At 49.6% G+C, this 23,070-nt stretch overlaps 1 protein-coding gene across 1 annotated transcript in view; it reads right to left on the bottom strand.

Annotated features, from left to right (window-relative positions):
- The window catches only part of OSBP2 (oxysterol binding protein 2), a 122,022-nt gene extending 99,065 nt beyond the window's left edge, over nt 1-22,957 (bottom strand). Inside the window, exon 1 of the mRNA XM_069556926.1 lies at nt 22,302-22,957. Within this exon, the coding sequence (XP_069413027.1) occupies nt 22,302-22,957 (656 nt within the window). The remainder of the gene's footprint in view (nt 1-22,301) is intronic.
- Between the last annotated feature and the right edge of the window lie 113 nt (nt 22,958-23,070).

Genomic DNA, 23,070 nt, shown 5'->3' with positions numbered 1-23,070 from the left:
AGGATGGACTGATTGGATCTCCTTGCTGTCCAAGGGACTCTCAAGGGTCTTCTCCAACACCACAGTTCAAAAGCATCTGTTCTTTGGCGCTCAGCTTTCTTTATAGTCCAACTCTCACATCCATACATGACTACTGGAAAAACCACAGCCTTGACTAGATGGACCTTTGTAGATAAAGTAATGTCTCTGCTTTTTAATATGCTGTCTAGGTTGATCATAACTTTCCTTCCAAGGAGTAAGCATATTTTAATTGCATGGCTTCAATCACCATCTGCAGTGATTTTGAAGCCCCCAAAAATAAAGTCTGACACTGTTTCCACTGTTTCCCCATCTATTTGCCATGAAGTGATGGGACCAGATCCCATGATCTTAGTTTTCTGAATGTTTAGCTTTAAGCCAACTTTTTCACTCATCTCTTTCACTTTCATTAAGAGGCTTTTTAGTTCTTCACTTTCTGCCATAAGGGTGGTATCATCTGCATATCTGAAGTTATTGATATTTCTCCCGGCAATCTTGATTCCAGCTTGTACTTCCTCCAGCCTAGCGTTTCTCATGATGTACTCTGTGTATAAGTTAAATAAGCAGGGTGACAATATGCAGCCTTGACATACTCCTTTTCCTGTTTGGAACCAGTCTGTTGTTCCATGTCCAGTTCTAACTGTTGCTTCCTGACCTGCATATAGGTTTCTCAAGAGGCAGGTCAGGTGGTCTGGTATTCCCATCTCTTTCAGAATTTTCCACAGTCTATTGTGACCCACACAGTCAACGGCTTTGGCATAGCAAATAAAGCAGAAATAGATGTTTTTCTGGAACTCTCTTGCTTTTTCGATGATGTAGCGGATGTTGGCAATTTGATCCCTATAGAAGTGGGAGGGCTCACACCACTGGAGGCATGAGTGGACCAGAGTATCGCAAGGTGTGGAGCGTCCTGGACACAAACCTTGTGCATTTTCTCCAGTTCCCCTGACTGTCTCCTCCTTTGTCTCTGTGTCAGCGCTTCCTCCTTGTCCAGCTGTCCCTCTGCTTATGGACTTTCGTAAAATGACAATGGGAATCGGGAAATGGGGGTGAACGGGGCAGATACAACCTCCCTCCCCCTTGCTTCTGCGGACTGCTTGGCGGCACGTTTTCTCCTCACATAAATTCTGGAGGAGTCTGTGCGCCAGGCCCACTGTGTCTGCCGCTCAAGGTGAAGTGACATCCGGCAAAGGAAGCGCACTGTATCATCGCTTCTGTCCTTCCACTCCCCAATTCTGCTTCACTGCCCTGTGATTGCACCTCTCAAAGTGTTGACTCTTTAACATTTCTTGCCTTGGACTATGCTTTCTGGGGGATTTTCACAAAAAATGTCTACGGGCAAGAAAAAGAAAAAAAAGGACAGGCAGCAAGTTTCAACCCAGACATATAGAAAGACAAAAGCTGGGACATCCCTGGTGGCCCAGTGGTTAAGAATCCACCTTGCAATGCATGAGACATGGGTTCCATCCATGGTCAAGAAACTAAGATCCCACATGTCTCAGAGCAACTAAGCCTGGGTGCCACAACCAGAGCGTCCGTGTGCCACTAGGAAAGATCCCCCGTGATGCAATAAAGATCCTAGGTGCTGTAACTAAGACCCAACGCGGTCAAATAAATGAATACATATTTTTAAAAATGAATAAGTAAAAAATGGGTAAGATAAAAAGATTCCTCTTACCCAAATCCAGGACAACTTGAGCATCAAGATAAATGATAGTGATAGGTATTAACCCATTGGATAAGCTAGAAATCCATGAGTTCACTCTGACATAAATAAGTGAATAGGGAAAAGCTCTTTTTAAAGAGCAACCATCAAAGTTGTAACTGATTCATGCAAGAATCACCAAAGGGTGTTAAACACCAGTGGGGATTCTAGGTAAGGAACAGTTTTACAGAGCCTTGAGGTGCTTCCCCATAAAAATATTTTCTAATCAGTCATTAAATTAATATTATAAAAGTAGCTTCGCAGTTGGAAAAACCTGGCAAACACCATCTTAACGAAATGATGGAAGCCATGTTTGTTAGCAGTGGGACAAAAGAACACGGTGTGCCTCCTGGGGCTCCCCTGGCCATCCAGTGGCCAAGATTCTGAGCTTCCCACGCAGGGGGTCTGGGTTTGATTGCTTGTTGAGGAACTAAGATCCCACATGCCAGAAAGAAACAAACAAACAAAAAACCATGGCGTGCCTCCTGATCCGGAGCTCTGCGAAAGGCACAGTATACATACTACGGTGTTCCTGCCGAAAATGCAGAATGACTGAGCAACTTCGCTTTCACTCTTCACTTTCATGCGTTGGAGAAGGAAATGGCAGCCCACTCCAGTGGTCTTGCCTGGAGAATCCCAGGGACGGGGGAGCCTGGTGGGCTGCCGTCTATGGGCTTGCACAAAGTCGGACACGACTGAAGCGACTTAGCAGCAGCAGCTTCTAAACATAAGGGAACTGCAGGCAATCCCATACTGAGGCATATTCTACAAAGTAACTGGCCTGAATTTATCAAAAACCCTCAGGCCACCAAAGACAGGGAAAAATGGAAAACTGTTCCAGACTGAAACTAAAGTGACAAGACAGGAGAACCAATGCAATCTATGGTCCAGGAGTGGATCTTCTTCCCTGAAGGGACATGTTTGGGACAACTGGCAAAATACAAACGGGGTCCACAGGTTGGATGGTGGCACCGTATCAGTGTTCACACCGTGCATATGTCAGAGAATGTTCTGGGTTGAGGAATGCACGCTGATGTGTTATGTGATCACAGGCCTCGTGTCTGATACTTATTCTCCAAGAGTTAAAAAAATAATAATACAAATATATTGCTGTGCTAAGTCGCTTCAGTCGTGTCCAGCTCTGTGACCCTATGGACTGTAGCCCACCAGGCTCCTCTGTCCATGGGGTTTTCCAGGCAAGAGTACTGGTGTGGGTTGCCATGCCCTTCTCCAGGGGATCTTCCCAACCCAGGGATCCAACCCGAGTCTCCCACATTGCAGGTGGATTCTTTACCATCTGAAGCGTGGTTGCTGCTGGGACTAGGGGCAGCCATACAAATGAACATAAATATTAAGAAAAATAATTGAGGGATCTGAGGGGTGGGCATTCTTGGTATTATTCTTGTAATTTTGAAATTATTTCAAAACAAAAAGTTTATTTTAAAAAATCTAAGTAGCAACAATTATACTGAATGGACTCTATTTGGATCCTGATTTCTGGAAACTTTAAAAAATAGTTGTAATCAATGGGGAAAATTTATTACAGGATTATGTGAAATCATGTGTGTGAACCTTGTGAAAACTGTAAAGAACCATAGAATTTAAAGAAACTTTCATTCAAGAAATATCCATTGAGTGCCTACAGTGTTTTTAATTTTTAAAAAATCAATGGGGAAATTTTAATATTTACTGAATATTTGATAATATTAAGGAATTACTGTTAAATTTTTAGGCACTTTAATGCCGTTTAGATGAATTTTTAAGAAACCTTCATCTCTAAAGAGATACATAATATTTACAAATATTCACTATTATTAAAATTATTTTTTTAACTTAATCCTTGGAATTAAGTAAAAGATGTCTGGGACTTACTTCAAATTAAAAAAAAATTTTTTATGTGGACCATTTTTAATAGTCTTTATTGAATTTGTTACAATACTGCTCTGTTCTTTATGTTCTGGTTTTGGGGCAGTGAGGCATGAGAGAGCTTAGCTCCCCACCCAGGGATCGAACCCTCAGCCCCTGTGCTGGAAGGCTGAGTCCCACCCACTGGACTGCCAGGGAAGTCTCCATGGGACTGACTCCAAATCAGAGGAGGGCAGGGAGGCCTCATGGTAAGACTCGCTGACACTAGGTAATGGGGTATCAGCTACTGTTACGTGTTTTAAAATTTCCATAGTAAATAAAATCCATTTAAAATCTGTCACATTGTAAGTTCGTCCTTCCTGTGTATGCTGACGGCCAACAGCGGCGCTGAAGGACTTTGGGGACGGGTCCCTGTGAGCCAGCCCAGGAATGGGGCTGTGTGCGAGAGTGTCTCCAGAGTGAGATGACGGGTCCCTAGGGCACAGGACAGGATCTACTTTGAGCTCAATCATGAGCCTACACAGAACAATTCAGGGAACTTGAACAGATTTAATTTCTTAAATCATCACACAATCCATGTAGCTGCAGTCACGAACTACAGAATGTCCCAGCCTCCTAGATTCTTCCTTTAACAAGCGATCTCTGAGCTCAAAAATTCAGCAGCACTAAAGCAAACCTCCCCCCAAATGCCACATCAAGCAAGGGAAAGTAAAAGTTGTGTCTGACTCTTTGCAACCCCATGGACTATACAGTCCAGGGAATTCTCCAGGCCAGAATACTGGAGTGGGTAGCTGTTCCCTTCTCCAGGGAATCTTCCCAACCCAGGGATCAAACCCAGGTCTCCAACATTGCAGGCAGATTCTTTACCAGCTGAGCCACAAGGGAAGCCCACATCAAGCAAAGGAAGCTAAAAAAGAAAATCAGTTACCAAGACAAGAGGAAGATTAAAATGTCACTTAAGAAGAAATCAAAATTTAACACACTATGACAAATCTTGACAGCGTATTAAAAAGCAGAGGTACCATTTTGCCAACAAAGGTCCGTATAGTCAAAGCTATAGTTTTTCCAGGAATCCTGTACGGATGTGAGCTAGACCTTAAAGAGGGCTGAGCGCCGAAGAATTGATGCTTTTGAACTGTGGTGTTGGAGAAGACTCTTGAGAGTCCCTTGGACTGCAAGGAGATCAAACCAGTCAATCCTAAAGGAAATCAGTCCTGAATATTCACTGGAAGGACTGACGAGGAAGCCAAAGCTCCCATACTTTGGCCACCTGATTCGAAGAGTGGATTCATTGGAAAAGACCCTGATGCTGGGAAAGACTGAGGGCAGGAGAAGAGGGTGAAAGGATGAGTTGGTTGGATGGCATCACCAACTCAAGGGTCGTTAAGTCTGAGCAAACTCCAGGGGATAGTGAAGGACAGAGAAGCCTGGCGTGCTGCAGTCTGTGGGGTCCCAAGTCAGACGTGACTGAGCAACTGAACAACAACAAGGACAATTAGGAATTTAAATGTAGATTGTGAGTTTACTGATGGTGGGACATGTGATTTATTCAAGAATTCTACTTCTTCCCTTCATGGCCTCTGGTATCATCAGCACTGACATTAATATTACATGAAATAATCTTACATAAAAGTTGACTCCCACCCAGCTTCGATGGGAGCAGAAACAGCAGCTCAATTCCCGTCGAGCCATGACAGCAGCCTGCAAAATCAAAGTTCCCACACCTTCGTCACGGACTCCCGAACAGAGGCTGAGTTCAAAACAACCTTCACCCCTGGGCACGTTCACTCTTTCCTTCAGTCAGCATGGTAGGCCAGGCCCCAGGTTCTGGTCGGTGAGTAAAACAGATGCAGTTAGGGTCTCTGTGGGACAGTCTCTCTATCCCGGGCCCCCACAACCAGCAAGCGTGTGTGGCCTCCTGGGACTTCCTGGGTGGTCCAGTAGCTAAGACCGCGCACTCCCAACGCAGAGGGCCTGGGTCTGATCCTTGGATCAGGGAACTAGATCCTTCCCACAGGCCACAATTAAGAGTTCAAATGTTGCAGCTAAAGACCCCACATGCCGCAATGAAAACGAAGGATCCCGTGTGCCACAACGAAGACCGGGAATGGCCAAATCAATAAAGATTCAAAGAAAAGAAAGAAAAGAACGCGTGGCCTTCTGTCTCTCCCCCAGCATCTGGACTGAGCAAGGGAAGGGTCCTGTCAGCAGAGAGGGGGCTCCCCACGACACAGTTCTTCAGCTCCAGAAGGACAGTCCACAGCGTGGCTACCCCTGAGAGAGAACTCAGGTACGTCTTCTTCATCCTCTGGCAAATACAGCCCACTCCCCTTGACTGGACCAGTTAAACAGGAGGGTGGGGTTACACAGGAGGCTCTCACTCGTTAAGCATTCACTGCCCGCAAATCTCTTCCATTCAGAACATCCCCGTCACTTACGAAAGAGCCTACCAAGTGCTTCTTCCTGCGTGCTCACTCTGGGATCACTCCCCCCGGGGAAAGCCAGCAGCCATGCGGTGAGGACACTTCGGACGGGCCCACGGAGCTAGGAGCGGAGGCCTCCTGTCCACGGCCAGCGCCACTGGGCCCAGGCGGGTGGAGGGAGTGGCCTTGGAAGTGCATCCTCCAGCCCCGGTCAAGCCTTCAGGTGAGTGTCGCCCTCATGAGACCATCCCCAGCCACAGCTCCTCCAGCTAGCCGCCTGCTCGTGAACTCCTGACCCACGCAAACAGTGACGTGCTTATTATTGTCTTCTACCACTGAATGTTGTGCGACTGTCGTGGAACAATAGAGAAAACACAGGATGCTGAGTCAGTCTCTCTGAAGATGAACAGTGGGGTCACATGGACAGGGTAAGTCCAGCCATTGCAGGGTAGAGAAACACCCCCAGTGAGGACAGGTGCTGTCTGGAAACCCATCTCAGATCATGGAAGAAGGATGCTCTAACAGAGTTATCTAAGGAAGCCCAGCTTATCTTGGGAGATGAAGGTTTATTCTGTCACCTGAGAGACTTGCTCAAGGCTGGTGCTGAGGGGGGCAGAAATGCTACCAGAAGAAATCAGTGTATTCACCCTACCAAGTGTAAAACAGACAGCTAGAGGGAAGCTGCTGTAGAGCACACGGCGCTCAGCTCGGTGCTCTGTGGTGACCTAGAGGGCGGGACGGGGGCTGGGGTTCAGGAGGGAGGCGATATATGCATACTTAAGAGCTGATCCACTTTGTTGTACAGCAGAAACTAACACAACGTCATAAAGCAACTATACGCCAATAAAAAATGATAAATGAAGAAGAAAGAAGTCAATGAACAGACAGATGGCTGGACAAGATGACCTTTGCCTTCCTTTTCTACCTAGACATTCTCCCCCCACCAGCTTCCCAGGCCCCGATGGCAGGTCTGTGCAGCGTGTGGCTGGCTAAGTTGCTGAACGCTGACCTAACATGCGATGGGCCTTCTGGGAGGAAACAGATGAGATATGATCTGCGGTCCTGGCCTTGAGCAGCTGCACGTGCAGAGAGATGACCCGACACCACCGCGTACAAACTAGGACCGTAGTGGGAGGGGGAGCAGGTGGGCTGCAGGCTTGCTGGGCTAGAAGGCCCCAACAGCAGGTTGAGAAGCTGACCCCGGTGGGAGAGGAGGCACCACGGGAGTCTGCTCAGAGGCCAAGAATGTTGTAATCTCACGTCCAGGAGGCACGGACTCGGTAACCTGACAGGCAAAATAAAGTCAAGTTTAGGACAACTGTGGGACTCAGATGAAGAAAATCGCTCTGTGCCTGCATCTGGCAAAATAATTTAACTTTCTAAAAGCGGAAAATTCAGGGGCAGTGCCTTCCTTGTCCCCACCCAGCCTGCTCACAAGTCTCCCCAGACTGGAACCTGGAAACGTCATTAGCCCTATTCCCACGCGCCCCTGGGCTCAGGGCAGGGGCCTCCGCTGCCCCCGGACCAAATCCAATATCAACAGTAGGAATAAAGGGAGACGAGCACCTGGATGCCACTGCTGCAGCCCCAGAGAGCTCCCACGGGTCTGTGCAGGAGCAGGGAGGCCAGAGGACACGGGATGCCCAGCAGAAGCATCCCTTGGTCCTCCTCTACCAGCTCAGCCACCAGCTCCTGGCTGCCTGGACTCTGACCTCCAAGCCACTGAGTCAAGAGACCTGTGTCCCTCGATGTGCCAAGCGCAGTGCCAGGCATAATCATTTCTGATAGCTCATCTCCCTTCCTTCCAGTCGGTCGACCCATCAAATTCTCAGGAGGCTGGGGCTGGAAGGAACCCCGGAGCTCACCTTACAGATGAAGAGTGTGATAGCTGAAAGGGAGGTTGGAGGTTGGGATAAACTGAAGCTTCCCCCCACCCAACCCAATTCTTAAAATCCTCCTTGAATTACACTTACATGCCCACGTCCTTTGCCACGGGGATTTGCAGGATCACCCACTGGAGTGGGAAGTGGGTGAGTTCCCACCCCACCGACACTGGGTGGGGTTCTGTGCTTGGACCCGGCCAGTGGAGTGTGGACACGAATGAAGGTGCATGGCTCCCCCAGCCCACAGGGCAGAGGAGGGAGCAGGGTGTCGCTTGCTGAGGCAGAGCTGGGGCAGATACCCAAACAAAAATAACTGCCTCCCTTGGTTTATTTTTTAAATATTTTTAAATTAATTTTTATTTATTTGGCTGTACCAGGTCTTAGCTGCAGCATGTGGGATATAGTTCCCTGATCAAGGATGGAACCCAGGCCCCTTGTATTGGGAGTGCCGAGTCTTAGCCACTGGACCACCAGGGAAGTCCCGACCCCCTCCTTGCTTTAAGCCTCTGGGTTTGGGGGTGGTCTGCTTTGGGGCTGCCTGATCCAGCAGGAAAGTGAGCTGAGGACCCAGCTCTAACTCCCTCTCTGTCAGGATGGTCAGAGCCCGCTGTTACCAGAGCGTGGCCGTGGAGGACGAGGTCAGATGACCCTGGAGAGGCAGAGCTGAGGCTGGTCCTGCGGGCGAATGGGCTGCATGGGTACGGGAGGAAGGGAAAGTAGAGAAGGAGGGTCCGGTGTGGAAAAGCAGGCGCCTGTCAGCAGCCTCTGTGGGCAGCCTCAGGGTCTGCTCCTGATCTCCGCCCGCCTCCTCTTAGGCTACTGCAAACACTGTGTGAGTAGAGGGCTCTGCAGCTGGTCACCGCAGTCTCGAGAAGGGGGACGCTACCAAAGAGGCCCATCTTCTTGGACTTCGCTTCCCACGGTCCCTGGGGACAGAGCCACAGCTGGACCCTGAGGATGACAGGCTGGCACGTTCAGTGAGTGACCGCCTTTTCCAAAAGGGTTTGGTTTCCACCTTCACATACGTGGTCAAGTGATCTTTGACAGGGGTGCCAAGGCCACTCAATGGGGAAAGGACAGTTCTCTTCAAATTCGCTGCCATGTGCAGGCTCAGCCGTGCCCAGCTCTCTGTGCGACCCCACGGACTGTAGCCCGCCAGGCCCCCCTACCCATGGGATTCTCCAGGCGAGAATACTGGAGTGGGCTGCCATTTCCTCCTCCAAGAGATCTTTCCGACCTAGGGCTCGAACCTGCACCTCCTGCATCTCCTGCCTTGCAGGGTGGATTCATTACCACCGCGCCACCTGGGAAGCCCGCTTCAACTAACGGTGCTGGAAAAACTGGATACTGTATCCACATGCAAACAAGTGAAACTGGACCCTTAACTTACACCATATACAAAAATGAACTCAAACTGGATTAGGGATCTAAGACAACTCTGGGTCCAAGGATCAAAGCAGTGCTGCCGAAACCGCAGTCTCCGGGTCAGGTCTGCTCCGTGCCTGTCTGCCCGGCTCTCTTGGGATGCTCCCTCTGAGGGAAGCCAGCCCCGAGGGAAGCAGCCTGTCTGCTCTGCAGCCACGGTGCTGCAGCCCAAACCAGCCGCGTGAACAGAGCACAAGGAGGAGCTCTGAGACCCTGTGGATGGAGAGAGAGGCTCGGCCAGCCTCCAGATGCTCCAGAACCTACCATCCCAACCCCAGCCACCAGCTGACTGCGGCCCCACTCGAGGGCCTGAGCCAGAACCGTCCAACCAAGCCCTTTCTGGATTCCCACCCAACAGAAAACTGTGGGCAATAACAAAACCATTGTTGCTGTTTTAAGTCTCAGAGTTCCGTGGCCGTGGATAACCGGCAAGCCTAGTGCACATAGGCAGCTGACCCTGCCAATAGCTTCAGTGTTTAGCAAAGACCTGATGACAAAAAGTCCTGCTTAAAAAAAGGGGGGGCCTGCTGTGGGGTCTCATGTGGGGACTGACCCTGAAGACGGGCGATGCAGGGTATCTCCTGAATGAAGGGAACTGGTGGGAACCGAGAGGGGACCAAGGACCCCCACCATCTCTTCATGGGGGAGGCTGCCCACCTGCAGGTCTCCCAAGTGGGACCCAGAAGTGTCTACAAGGGGGATCTGGAGGGATGGCTTATTTGGGTGGGAAGACACAGCTCCTAACACTAAGAGGACAGGCTCTGGTGGTAGAATTCCAGAAGGTGTGGGGTTCAGGTCTTAGCTCAGCCACCCGCTAAGCGACACCAATGCAGTGGAACAAACCCTGGCTTTCTCAGTAGCTGCCAGGACGCAATGACCTTTTCCACTGGGTCTGTCATCAGATGGGATGACATACGCATAAGCACCTTATTCACCACTAGCGACAGCCGCTCAGGCGTGTCCAGCTCTTTGCGACCCCACGGACTATCCAGTCCATGGGCTTCTCCAGGCCAGAATACTGGAGTGGGTAGCCTTCCCTTCCCCAGGGGACCTTCCCAACCCAGGGATCGAACCCAGGTCTGCCGCATTGCAGGCAGATTCTTTACCAGCTGAGCCATCATGGAAGCCCTATACACCACTAGTCACTGTTCAAATACAGTCACTGTGGAATCTAAGATAGAACAGGGTAAAAATACAGGGTACTGTCTCCATCACAATTTTTGTGTCACGCGTTGAAGTTTTCCTGGATGACTCAAAAGCCTTAAATACAGCTAGAACAGCCTCTGCCCAGCTCATGAAGACACCGGGCAAACAGAACACTGAGGTTTGTGCCTCTGCCTCCGTTCCTTTTCAAGATTCCTGCAGGTCAAAGCAGGGTGGTGTCAAGGCCATCTCCTGTTTTCACATGACTCATCCTAGCACCTGCCAGCCTCCCAGCTGGCATGTAGTCAGGAATGGCTGACTCCCGGGCTGAGCCAAGACAAGTGCAAGAAGAGCCTGGAACATCTTTTCAAGCCGGTCACAGGACACTATCAACACCATCAGGGTCCTTTCCAGAGGACTCCGGAACCAACCGAAGAGGCTGCACTAGGCAAAGAGAAGGCCGGCTGATACGAGCATCAGGGAGGACTAGCGGCAGGGGGTTGACACAGCATTTATTCCGCCTTTCCTGTGTGAACTGTATCCTTGAGTAACCCAAGTAGATGAGGGTAAATTTCTCTTTATAGAAGTATTCCTGCTAATAAGTGAGGAAGAATGATAGAATTAGGTTAATCTAAGACTGACTGCTACCACCTGCTAACGTCAAAGACCAGGAAGTCACCAGACATCACGAGCTCCTGATGGAGGAACACGTCACCACCTCATCAAGTCTCCAGCTCCATCTGCCAAGCTAGGGAAATACGGAGGACACAGGAACACGTTAACCCACACCAAGAGGAGGCAACCAGCATAACTAGAGGGACCCTCTTTTTTTTCTAACTTTTCAGAAGTTGATTAATATATTTGGCTGCGTCGGGGCTTAGTTACAGCACTCTGGACATTCACTGTGGCGTGCAGGCTTTTCTCTAGTTGTGGTGACCGGGCTTCAGAGCACATGGGCTCAGCTTCCCCATGGCTTGTGGGATCTTAGTTCCCCGAACAGGGATCAAACCCACATCTCCTGCATTGGAAGGCAGATTCTTAACCACTGGACCACTGGGGAAGTCCCACAGACTGTGGGACATTCTATAGGCAGACCTTATTCAGGTCCTGATACAAACAAATGTATCAAAACACCAGTTATGAAAAAAATATATATGGCATTCGAGGCCACTGAAACTTTGAACACTGACTTGATATTTGATGATAACAAGGAATTATTGCTAATTTTAGTTGTGACAATGGTGCTGTGGATATGTTTTTTAAAAATCCTTATCCTTTAAAGATACTTACTGAAATATTTACAGGTGATGTATGATATTTGACATTCACTTCAAAATGATGTGGGGTAAGGGCACTCAGATGAAATAAGATTGGCCAGGAAGCTAATAATTGTTGAAACGAGAAATGGGTGGATGCGGGTCCATTTTACTATTGTCTACTCTTACAGATGTTTTAAATTCTCTATAACAAAGAATTTTAAATGTAAATGAATACAGTGAGCTCTCAATATCATCACATATCCTTGTCTTAGGATAAGCCTCTGAATAGGAGCTGAGAAGCTGGGCCATGTGTAGCTTAATTTTTTACCCCCACTGGCATTTGGGAATCTACAAGACACTATGCCCAGCACCCCAGGGGACACCATAGAGGGGGACACAGCCCCATGCTCTGGCGGGGAGGAGACGGGCCAACAGCCGGCTAACAGGAGTAGACAGCCAAACGACACAACACACAAAGGGCCGTCAGAGGAAGGACGGCTCTGCCAGCCCCACTCATCGCGGGGGATCCAGGCAGGTTCAGGCTGCGATGACCTGGAATTCGACTGCCCGGCGAGGCTGCCTGCAGCAGTGGGGAGGGCTGCACTTGCTGGGAGGTGGTAGGTGCAGGGATCTGAAGGGAAGAGTGAAAGGCATGTGGCTGGCAGAAGGAGCATAAGGTCAGCTGGGCAGAAGGAGACTTGAAGACAGAGGAAGGAGGGTGGAGGGAGCTGACTGGGAAGGGTAGTGAGCGCTGAGTCCAGGGAAGCCACAAACCATAAGTTATATTTAGGAAGACAACACCTACTGCTGCTTCAGAGGACAACACAGCCCGGTTCTGAGCCAGCTCAGCAAGGCCATCTGCCCTCTTCTTGGTTTAGGCAATGGCCCAGCAACGCAGATCAAAAGGTGTGCGTCAAGATTGTTAAACCAGCATTCGATGCACAGAGCTGTGGCTGAACACGTGACAAGCAGCCAGGAGGGGTGAAGCTAAGCGACCGGAACTCTGAGAACTTTTAAAAGCGGAAACACGCGGGAAAAGAGTCGCTCATAAAAGAAGAAAAGCACAGAGTGCACAGCGTGACCCTGAGACTCGCTGACAGTTTGCTTCGCGTGTGCAATTACCAAGGGACCTCTTAAAGCCACATCCATGTGGTGACACCTCGTATGTGACTCAACACACATTAAGCTGCCAATATCAATTTTAGTTCAGGGGCGTCGCTCATCATCTCCTCTCTGCATGTCACCATCCAGAGTAGTTGTCCAGGAAACAGGCCCATTTCCTCCATATTTTGTTCCCTCCTGGGATAAACAGATATTGATCTTGGTTTAAGGAACCTCACGTCTTTTTCACAAGCCTGTCTTTCTTTATTGACATCTTTTGCCAACTGCATCCCAGAAGACTACAGGAGGTGTGAAAGCCATAGGCTTGAATAGCCAGCCCCCTGGGAAGCCCCACAGCACTTTGCCTGAACCCGCTGGCCCCTTACTGACTGCCAGGATGGATGCAGAGATTGGCCAGGAACTTAATTACCGTTGAAACTGGAGACTGGGTCCCTCCTCCTCCACCCTGTGGTTCCACGATGCACAGGTGCTTGTCTCCCACGCTGCCTGTACACTGTTGGCCCTCAATAAGTGATACAACCAAAGCTGCGGTACGTTCGCTTTCACCATGTTCCAGACTGTGTGCTGGCTCTGATCTTGGATTAACAGACCCTCCCTGAGGAAGGTACAAGGGTTCCCAGCAGCTGAAGAACTCACACCAGACATCTCACCAAAGGTGCAAAAAGGAAGGTCCTGTGGAGGAAGGAGGTCCACGTGGCGAGTGTACCCTCGTCCTGGGCAAACCCAAGTCACCGAAGGGCCTCGGGGAAGGTCTAAGTCAGAAAAGTGCCTGAGATAAGACGTCCCTGGTGGTCCAGTGGTTAGGACACTGTGTTCACAATGCAGGGAGCTTGGGTTCGATCCCTGGTTGGGGAACTAAGATCCCACATGACACACACAGCCTCCCCCTCCCAAATTTTTTTAATAAAAAAAAAAAAAGGAAGATGCCAAGCTTGGCCAGAGTCCCTTTGGCACAAAGCTGTCTGCAGAGGTGCCCACACAGCAACCTTATAAACTCCCAAAGGAAAAAGATGTAGTTCTCAGGTCGGTCTGGGGCCATTATGGATATTTCAAATGTGAGAAACCCACAGTAGGCGACTGCTAACACAGGGGATGGGACTGTTGAAAGAGATTCCTGGAGAGGACTGGAAAATATAGGGCCCTTGGGGCAGGCAGGTGGCACCACACCCGGCCCCCCCCCGCCCCCTCCCCCACCCCCATCCAGGGCAGAAGCTGGAGGCTGGGACACCAGCTCAGCAGAAGGCAGACCTGAGCCATGACGTGGCACCAGCAATGGGGAGGAGGGGTGGACGCGGGGAAGGAGACAGGCAGGGCTTGGCAGTTTCATCTGATGTAGGGTGAGGGCGGCAGGAAGCAGCAAGCGTGACTCGGCTTTCCAGCTACTCACAGAAAGGAAGGTCAGGAGGAGGAACGGGCTGTGTGGGGAAATTATAATTTGTGTTACAGCACCTTGCTAAAAGATGCCTTCTCCTTGCAAGGAAAGCTGTGACAAACCTAGACAACATATTAAAAAGCAGAGACACCACTTTGCCCACAAAGGTCTGTCTGGTCAAAGCTATGGCTTTTCCAGTAGTCATGTATGGATGTGAGTGTCAGACCATAAAGAAGGCTGAGTGCCAAAGAATTGATGCTTTCAAACTGTGGTGCTGGAGAAGACTCTTGAGAGTCCCACGGACTGCAAGGAGATCAAACCAGTCAATCCTAAAGGAAATCAACCCTGAATATTCATTGGAAGGACTGTAACTGAAGCTGAAAATCCAGCTGAAGCTGGCCACCTGATGAGAAAAGACCCGCTAGAAAAGATCCTGGTGCTGGGAAAGGTTGAAGGCAACAGGGGAAGGGAGCAGGAGAGGATGAGATGGTTAGACAGCATCACCAACTCAACGGACGTGAATTTGAGCAAACTCCGGGAGATGGTGGAGGACAGAGGAGCCTGATGTGCTGAAGTCCACAGGGTCCCAACGTGTAGGACATGACTTAGCAACTGAACAACAAGACCTTGCTAAGAACACTGACTGACGTGCCCTGTCTCCTCCAAAACATACTGCCAGTCCTCTTGGAGGCTCTTTGCAACACCTTCATGCTAAACTTTAAAGAAATGTGTACACATTTTCAACCTGTGCATTCCTTCCCAGCTTCCTTACGGTCTCATAATATGAAATACTGGATGATATTTCAAATTAAAGCTGAATCCAATATAATAAGGCCACCTTCTGGGGTAGATAACCTAGTGGCTTAACCTGAAGACTTGCACTTTCAACTTCATGTTTTCGGGGACATTTTGCAAATGGATGGTCTTTTCTAGCTCCATCCTTTAAGCATCACCTAAAGTGACATCACGGAGAAGGAAATGGCAACCCACTCCAGTATTCTTGCCTGGAGAATCCCATGGACGGGGGAGCCTAGCAGGCTACAGTCCATGGGGTTGCAAGAGTCAGACAAGACTTGGTGACTAAACCACCACCAAACTGACATCAAAAAGACTGTCTCAGGGGATTAAGATAAGACTACACTTTCACTGTGCAGTCACATATAAGACTCTGCTTTCACTGATGAGGACAAGAGTTCAATCCCTGGTCAGGGAACTAAGACCCCACAAAACTTGCAGTGCTGCCAAAAAAAAAAAAAAAAGGAGTCATAGCCAAAAAAATGAATGGGCATGACTGTGTCCCAATAAAACTTTATTTAAAAAAAAATACTAGGCCTCCCTGATGGCTCAGTGGTAGAGAATCTGCCTGCCAATGCAAGAGACATAGGTTAGATCCCTGGTGCCAGAAGATCCCACACATTGACGAGCAACTAAGCCCGTGCACCACAACCACTGAGCCTGTGCCGTAGAGCCCATGCTCTGCAACGAGAAGCCTCCGCAATGAGGGCCTGCACGCTGCAGCTGCAGAGCAGCACCCGCTCACCACAGGGACAGAAAAAGCACATGCAGCAACAAATCCCAGCACAGCCCCCAAAATTAAATAAACAATAAAATTATATGCACAGAGAAGAAGTACTGTCTCCAGGAGAGCTTGCCTCTGAGGTGTGGCCTCACTGGAGGAGTACTTGATCCATCCTACAAGCAAAAACGTCTTGGCCGCCACCCTAAAGTGGGCCCGATTCACCATGTGTTCAATGGGCTTCCTCAGCTGGAGGACTTTGAAAACTTACTTTCAAGTGACTGAAGCCTTCTCTCTTACAGACCCAGACTGATTTCCTTGATCCCTTTCTCGATAACTGGCTTCGCCATTCCTACCCACAGATTAGCCTGAACAATAATAAATTAAAACCTTTTGGGCAGACTTCCCTGGTGGTCCTGTGGCTAGGAACTGGCCTTGCAATACAGGGAATGCGGAATCGATCCCTGGTTGAGCAACTAAGTCCACTCACCACCACGACTGAGTCCATGCCCTCTGGAGACCACGTGCTACTACTAGGAAGTCTGCACCAGTAAAAGGTCCTACACGAAGCAACAAAGATCCTGAGGGCCACAGCCAAGACCCGATGCAGCCAAACAAATATTTTTTAAAAGTTTTTGTTTCATGACTTGCTTGAAATCATTTCCTGGGAAGCAAATGTCATTTCTAATGTTGCCGAGCAGGCAACTTATATAGAACAAAACAGACTTTTGTTTAATCAAATCAACTGTGTCATTAATGTGCATAAAGCTTATGTTTCAAACACTCCTGCCATAAGGACTTGGGGCTAATACCTTTTATTTTTTAAGATGTCTCTTCCATTTCTTTTTTTTAATTTATTTTAATTGGAGGCTAATTACTTTACAATATTGTAGTGGTTTTTCCCATACACTGACATGAATCAGCCATGGGTGTACATGCATTCCCCATCCTGAACTCCCCTCCCACCTCCCTCCCCATCCCATCCCTCAGGGTCATCCCAATGCACCAGCCCTGAGCACCTTGTCTCATGCATCGAACCTGGACTGGGGATCTATTTCACATATGATAATATACATGTTTCAATGCTATTCTCTCAAATAATCCCACCCTTGCCTTCTCCCAGAGTCCAAAAGTCTGTTCTTTACATCTGTGTCTCTTTTGCTGTCTCGCATATAGGATCATCTTTACCATCTTTCTAAATTCCATATATATGGGTTAATATACTGTATTGGTGTTTTTCTTTCTGACTTACTTCACTCTGTATAATAGGCTCCAGTTTCATCCACCTCATTAGAACTGATTCAAATGTATTTTTTTAATGGCTGAGTAATACTCCATTGCGTATATGTACCACAGCTTTCTTATCCATTCATCTGCTGATGGACATCTAGGTTGCTTCCATGTCGTGGCTATTGTAAACAGTGCTGCGATGAACATTGGGGTACACGTGTCTCTTTCAATTCTGGTTTCCTCGGTGTGTATGCCCAGCAGTGGGATTGCTGGGTCATATGGCAGTTCTATTTCCAGTTTTTTAAGGAATCTCCACACTGTTCTCCATAGTGGCTGTACTAGTTTGCATTCCCACCAACAGTGTAAGAGGGTTCCTTTTTCTCCGCATCCTATCCAGCATTATTGTTTGTAGACTTCTTGATAGCAGCCATTCTGACTGGCATGAGATGGTACCTCACTATGGTTTTGATTTGCATTTCTCTGATAATGAGTGATGTTGAGCATCTTTTCATGGGTTTGTTAAGGGCTAATACCTTTGAAAAGTGAAAGTCACTCAGTCGAGCCCAGCTCTTTACGAGCCAACTCTATATAGTCCAAGGAATCCTCCACACTGGAATACTGGAGTGGGTAGGTGTTCCCTTCTCCAGGGGATCTTCCCAACCCAGGGATCAAACCCAGGTCTCCCACATTGCAGCCAGCTTCTTTACCAGCTGAGCCACCAGGGAAGCCCATACCTGTGAAAATTCTGCATTATTATTATGAACTCTTCTCTAATTTCAGGTAGTTACACGTTCCCTGTGAGATGAGAACTTAGGATGAAATTTTTATTATGAACTCTTCTCTAATTTCAGGTAGTTACACGTTCCCTGTGAGATGAGAACTTAGGATGAAATTTTTAAAATGGGAACTAACAACCAAAAAAAGAGCACAAAACCATATTTCCGTTATTGGTATTCAAATAGCCAAACAGATAACGTGATTAAGTGTGCTGGGCAATAGAATAACCTTGCCTCCTGTATTTATATTCCTAGCACATTGTTGGGAAGAAGTAAAAACCTGCCAACAATTACCCAGGCCTCCCAGAAATGCTTTCAGTATGTGACAATATTTACAAAGAGCGTCTTGTTATTCCTGATAATATGAATGTTACTAAGCCCAGCTGTTGGCACTGTGTACTTTCTCCCTTGGAACAAACTTGACATTGAGTGAGCTTTTCCAGCAAAATCTAGGACAGAAACACTCGAGGAAGCCACGCTTACTGGAGAAATTCTAATCCACCCCCTCCCCCGCCAATTTTCTATCAAAGTAAAAATAAAGGGGACTGAAATGCAGGTCAAGACTACGATGCAATACTCATTTAACTGACAAAATCAACGCTGACAGTACCAAGAGCTGCAAAGGACAGGGATCAGAGACCCACCAAAAGCTCTTACCTGCCCCCAGGGGGACTCTAAACTGGCACAACCGCTCTGGAAAAGAGCTTGGCGTTCGCATTCTCCACAGCCCAGACACTTCACCTGCAAGGACCCCCGCACACACTGACGTGTCTCTGTAGCCGCCCGTCAAGAGGGGCAGGGCCTCCCAGGTGGCTCAGGGGTATCGAATTCACCTGCAGTGCGGGAGACCCAAGAGATGGGGGAACCCACTCGAGTACTCCTGCCTGGGAAACTCCACAGACAGAGGAGCCTGGCAGGCCACAGTCCACGCGGTTGCAGACAGTCAGATACGACTGAGCAGGCACGTACTACCAAGAGGAGCAGATACAGGTAAAAGGCACACTTTCAACCTGGGCTGTCACAAAGCACCCAAAATTAGTCCCCCCAAGTCATATGTTGTACAAGATCCCTTTTCGAAAAGTTAAAAATGGTTGAGGGACTTCCCTGCTGCTCCAGTGGCTAAGACTCCATGATCCCAATTGCAGGGGGCCCGGATTTGATCCCTGGTCAAGGAACTAGATCCCGCATGCCGAAATTAATACCTGGTGCAATCAAATACATAAATATTTTAAAAATAAAATAAAACAAGATTTTTAAAAATAAAATTAAAATGGTTGAAATGGAAAATCTTTTTTTCTTTAATTGCATATAGATGTGCGAGTGCTTAGTCCCTCGGTCATGCCAGCTCTTGGCAACCCCACGGACTGCAGCCCACCAGGCTCCTCTGTCCATGGGATTTTCCCAGGCAAGAATACTGGAGTGGGTTGCCATTTCCTTCTCCAGCATATAGATGAGATAAGACTACATTTAAAAAAAGAAAGTGGATGTTGATCAGGATTTGGAATGATAGTTATCCTGGAGAGAGCCAGGCTGGAGCACAGGATCAGGCAAAGAACACAAGAAATGTCCAAACTAGGCTTTGCTCAGTTTCAAAACAAACAAACAAAATTTACAGTTTTTCCAAAAGGGAAGCTACCAAAAGAGGCTCCGGTTCCTTCCCCAGCAGCCACGTCACCCAGCACTAACACTGACTCTACCAGGCCCCTAAGGAAAGATCATGAAAGAAATGGTAACTTTGGGGATTTCCCTGGTGGTCCAGTGTCTAAAACTCCATGCTCCCAATGCAGGGGGCCTGGGTTCAAACCCTGGTAAGGGAACTTAGATCCCACACGCTGCACCTAAGAGTTCGCATGCTGCAACTAAATATTCTGCATGCCACAACTAAAAAGAAAGAAAGGAGATCATGAAAAGAGTTCTCTCAATCTGTTTGCAACACACAAGCACCGGAATTTGCCTCTATTCCAGCCACACACATCTAAAGAGCCAAGCACCTGTGTGAAGACGGAGGCCTGGATAACCGACCCTGAGCTGTCAAGACTGTGAGCAGCAGGCCTGGAGGCTGCTCAGCCCTTGAGCCCAGCAGGCAGGATGGCCAGGCCTGGTCTGGAAGGCAGGGTTCAGACCACAAGCAGGGACAGCAGAGTGGTGTCAAACACCTGCAGCCTTGGGAGGCCTGAGGGGAAGCAGACCAAAGCATCTTCCAGAACGCAGAACTGGAGTGCAGGGGAGAGGTGAGGCGCAATCCCATTGTAGAAGGGCCTTTTCTGCACTCGGAGACTAACTCAGCTTCTGTGGCACTGGAGACATCGCCTTCAGGCTGGGCACCTCAGCATACAACACCCTTGAAGCTCACTATTCAGCCTCAATTTCCCTTCCTGTAAAATGGGACTGAGAACATCTTCGGAGGCGGGGGGGCTCACATGGGGCTAAAGGAGGGAGAAAGCTGTATAAACATCAAGGATCGTTCATCCTACCCAAGCGACTGGAGCAACAATTTGGCCCACCTTGAAATCTAGAAACGTCCATGAATCAAATTACAGAGCTGGACTGTGCAAACACACACACGCAAGAAAACTTGTTCCCACCCTTTCCTCTCCCCTAAACCACTATTTGTCCGCACATTCTAATCAGCAAACAAGAAGAATTTTTCTTCACTACCCAGAGAATCTAGACATTTCAAGTTACCTTGAAAGGCCAACTTGTCTATACATGGTTATTCATATCCTAAAAAAAAGGGGGGACAGTTTTGTTCTGCTGATTAAAACAAAACAAACACACAGGAGGTCAGGTTTTCCACTACAACTAGGCCTTCCTGCCACGGTGGGACCCGAGACTCATAAACATTACCTCGACCCCGACTACTGACTCTGAGTAGTACCTGGGAAGATACAAATAACTCAGAAATGCTGAACTCAAGTTTGAACTGGCATCAGTCCTCACATCTGGGACAGGCACCGACTTTGGAGCGCAAAGGACCCAGGTCAGACTCTCTCTCCACTGCCTACCCGGTCCAGTGGCTCCGGACAAGACACGTCCCTCAGGTAAACCTCAGGACTCCTCATTTGTACAAGAAGACAATCCCGGAACCCACCTCACAGTGTGATTTCGGGGATGAAATAAATGAACATTTATTCATGTGTGGTCCACAGTCCACAGGTCCTATGTGTTACATCCCTTGCCTATAAGAAGACAGGATGACACTTCTTTATAGCAAATCACTGATGAATGTTTACACACCAGACAGGGCAGGGAAATGGGATAAAAACATCATTTGGAAAAGGATCTCGTTTTGCTCAGTTGCCCAACTCTGAGAACACTCTGTCCTGTGATGGGCCGAGGGGGTACCACAACACCACACGAGACGGTCACGGGAGAAACACAGGTCAGTTTTCCCCCCTGCCGGGAATTACAGACAGCGATCCGATCCCCACTTTGAGGGGGAACCATCGCTTAAGGTCAGTGGAGGTCCCAAATAATCAAGGGCATCACAAATTCAACTATCCTCTAGAAATCGTGTTCCAAAAAGGCTAGGAAGGACCACATGAATGCTCCAGTGGGTCACCTGAAGAGGCTGCCCAGCTGCGTAAAGTGAGCAAAGCGACCTGAGTTTCAGAAAGGCAGGGCCTCCTGTTTGCAGTGAAAATGGAGCCGCGCTTCAGGACTGTGGTCCTGAGCGACATCACCTGGGAACTTGTTAGAAGAGCTGACTCTTGGGGGCCCTCCAGGATGCCCTGCAGCAGAACTTCAGCAGGATGGCGGAGCAATGTCCCAACAAGCCCTTCAGCGAATCCCAACGCTTGCTCAGGTTTGAGAATCTATTACGGTAGAGAGTGATTCAAGATCTCAAAGTTTAAACCACCCATCCCCAGGAAACATACCAAGGCAGCCTTCAGGATCTTTCCCCCTTTCAATCCTCTTCAGCGGAAGTGTTACCTATTTCACCACTAGACTTCGATTTTGAGCCCCACGCTGCTTCAGGAGTAAGGAAGGCCACGGTGGGACACTTCCCGATTCTCTATTGAATGTCAAGATGGGCTCCTGAAGTGACTGAGGAGGCTGAGTCTGCTGTGCCCCCAGGCCAAGGCCGGCAAACAGCAGACACTAGGGAAAGTGGGAAGCAGTCTGACTCACTGAGGAGGGAGCAGGAGCCTTTCCCACATGTGGGTCCTAAGGGGTGAACGAGGTTACTGCCCCCTCAGCCCCTAATACAGTAATTTTAGCTCCTCAACTAGAAAGCTCTTGTTTCAAGGATGTTGGGGGTTCCGACTCTGGATAGCTGCCCCAGGTCACCACCAGGGCCAGAGGGGTCCCCAGGCCCCAGATCACTCCCTCACTCCAACCTCCCTGCTCACTCCCCAGACCCAAGCTTGCCAGAGGTCGTGTCCACAGGGGATCCCCTGCCAGAGTTGAAGGTTGGCCCGAGGCATTACTTCTCCTGCTAGAGTGCCTGTTCCCAAGCATCCTGGGCCAGTGGTTACACCCTCCAACCCTGGATGCCCTCCGTCACCACGACGGCAGCATCACCACCCTTCACACTCAGCCCCCACCCTGACACCTCCATACCTGTAGTAAGACAGGAGGCCATTGCTGAGCACGAACCAGCGGCGCTGGTAGCCCTTCAGGTAGTTGGTCCACTTGAGAAGCCAGCCCTTGAAGTTGTCCAGAGGAAGTGAGACCACGGGGACAGCGCAGGGCGAGCTGCTCCCGGGCGCTGCCATCCCAAGGTGTGTCTTCAGCTGCCCCGGGCGCGGGTCCTTTGATGCCGGCAACAACCCTGACTCGGGTTTGATCTGGGGCACGCTCCCCACTGCTGGCCCCAGCGCCGGCACCTGCTCAAAGGGGGCCTTGGCGGGGGACCCAGGCCCCGGGTTTGAGCCCCACTCTTCCCGGGGCCCCGACCCGGTCCCCAGCGCCGGCAGCAGTTCCAGTTCCTGTCTGAACCCTGGCCTGGGCTGAGACATCTTCTTGGGCTCAGGCTCCGATCCTGGCGCCCGCTCAGAAACTGCCTCCGACACCTGTTCTGACACCAGCTCCCGCTGAGGCTGGGGCACCGGCTGAAGCTGAGGCTTGGGCTCCGGTGCGGAGCCGGGCGTGGGAGCGTTCATGCTCGGCGCCGCCGTGTGGCAGGACAGGCAGGGGACAACCGTGAAGAGCGACGACAGCCCGCGGGAGCGGCCGCCGCAGCCGCCGCCTCGGCACAGAGCGGCCGCTTTCCCCATGGAGCCCGCCGACCCGAGCGCGGCCGAGCCGGGGGGAGGGGGGCGCGGGAGGCGGAGGCCTGGGGCGGGGCCGGGGGCGCCGTCACGAGCGCGCGGCCGGGGCGCGCGCGGGT

Source organism: Ovis canadensis, chromosome 17 (assembly GCF_042477335.2).
Source record: "Ovis canadensis isolate MfBH-ARS-UI-01 breed Bighorn chromosome 17, ARS-UI_OviCan_v2, whole genome shotgun sequence".
NCBI classification, from domain to species: domain Eukaryota; kingdom Metazoa; phylum Chordata; class Mammalia; order Artiodactyla; family Bovidae; genus Ovis; species Ovis canadensis.
This window is presented reverse-complemented; position numbering and strand designations above follow the sequence as displayed.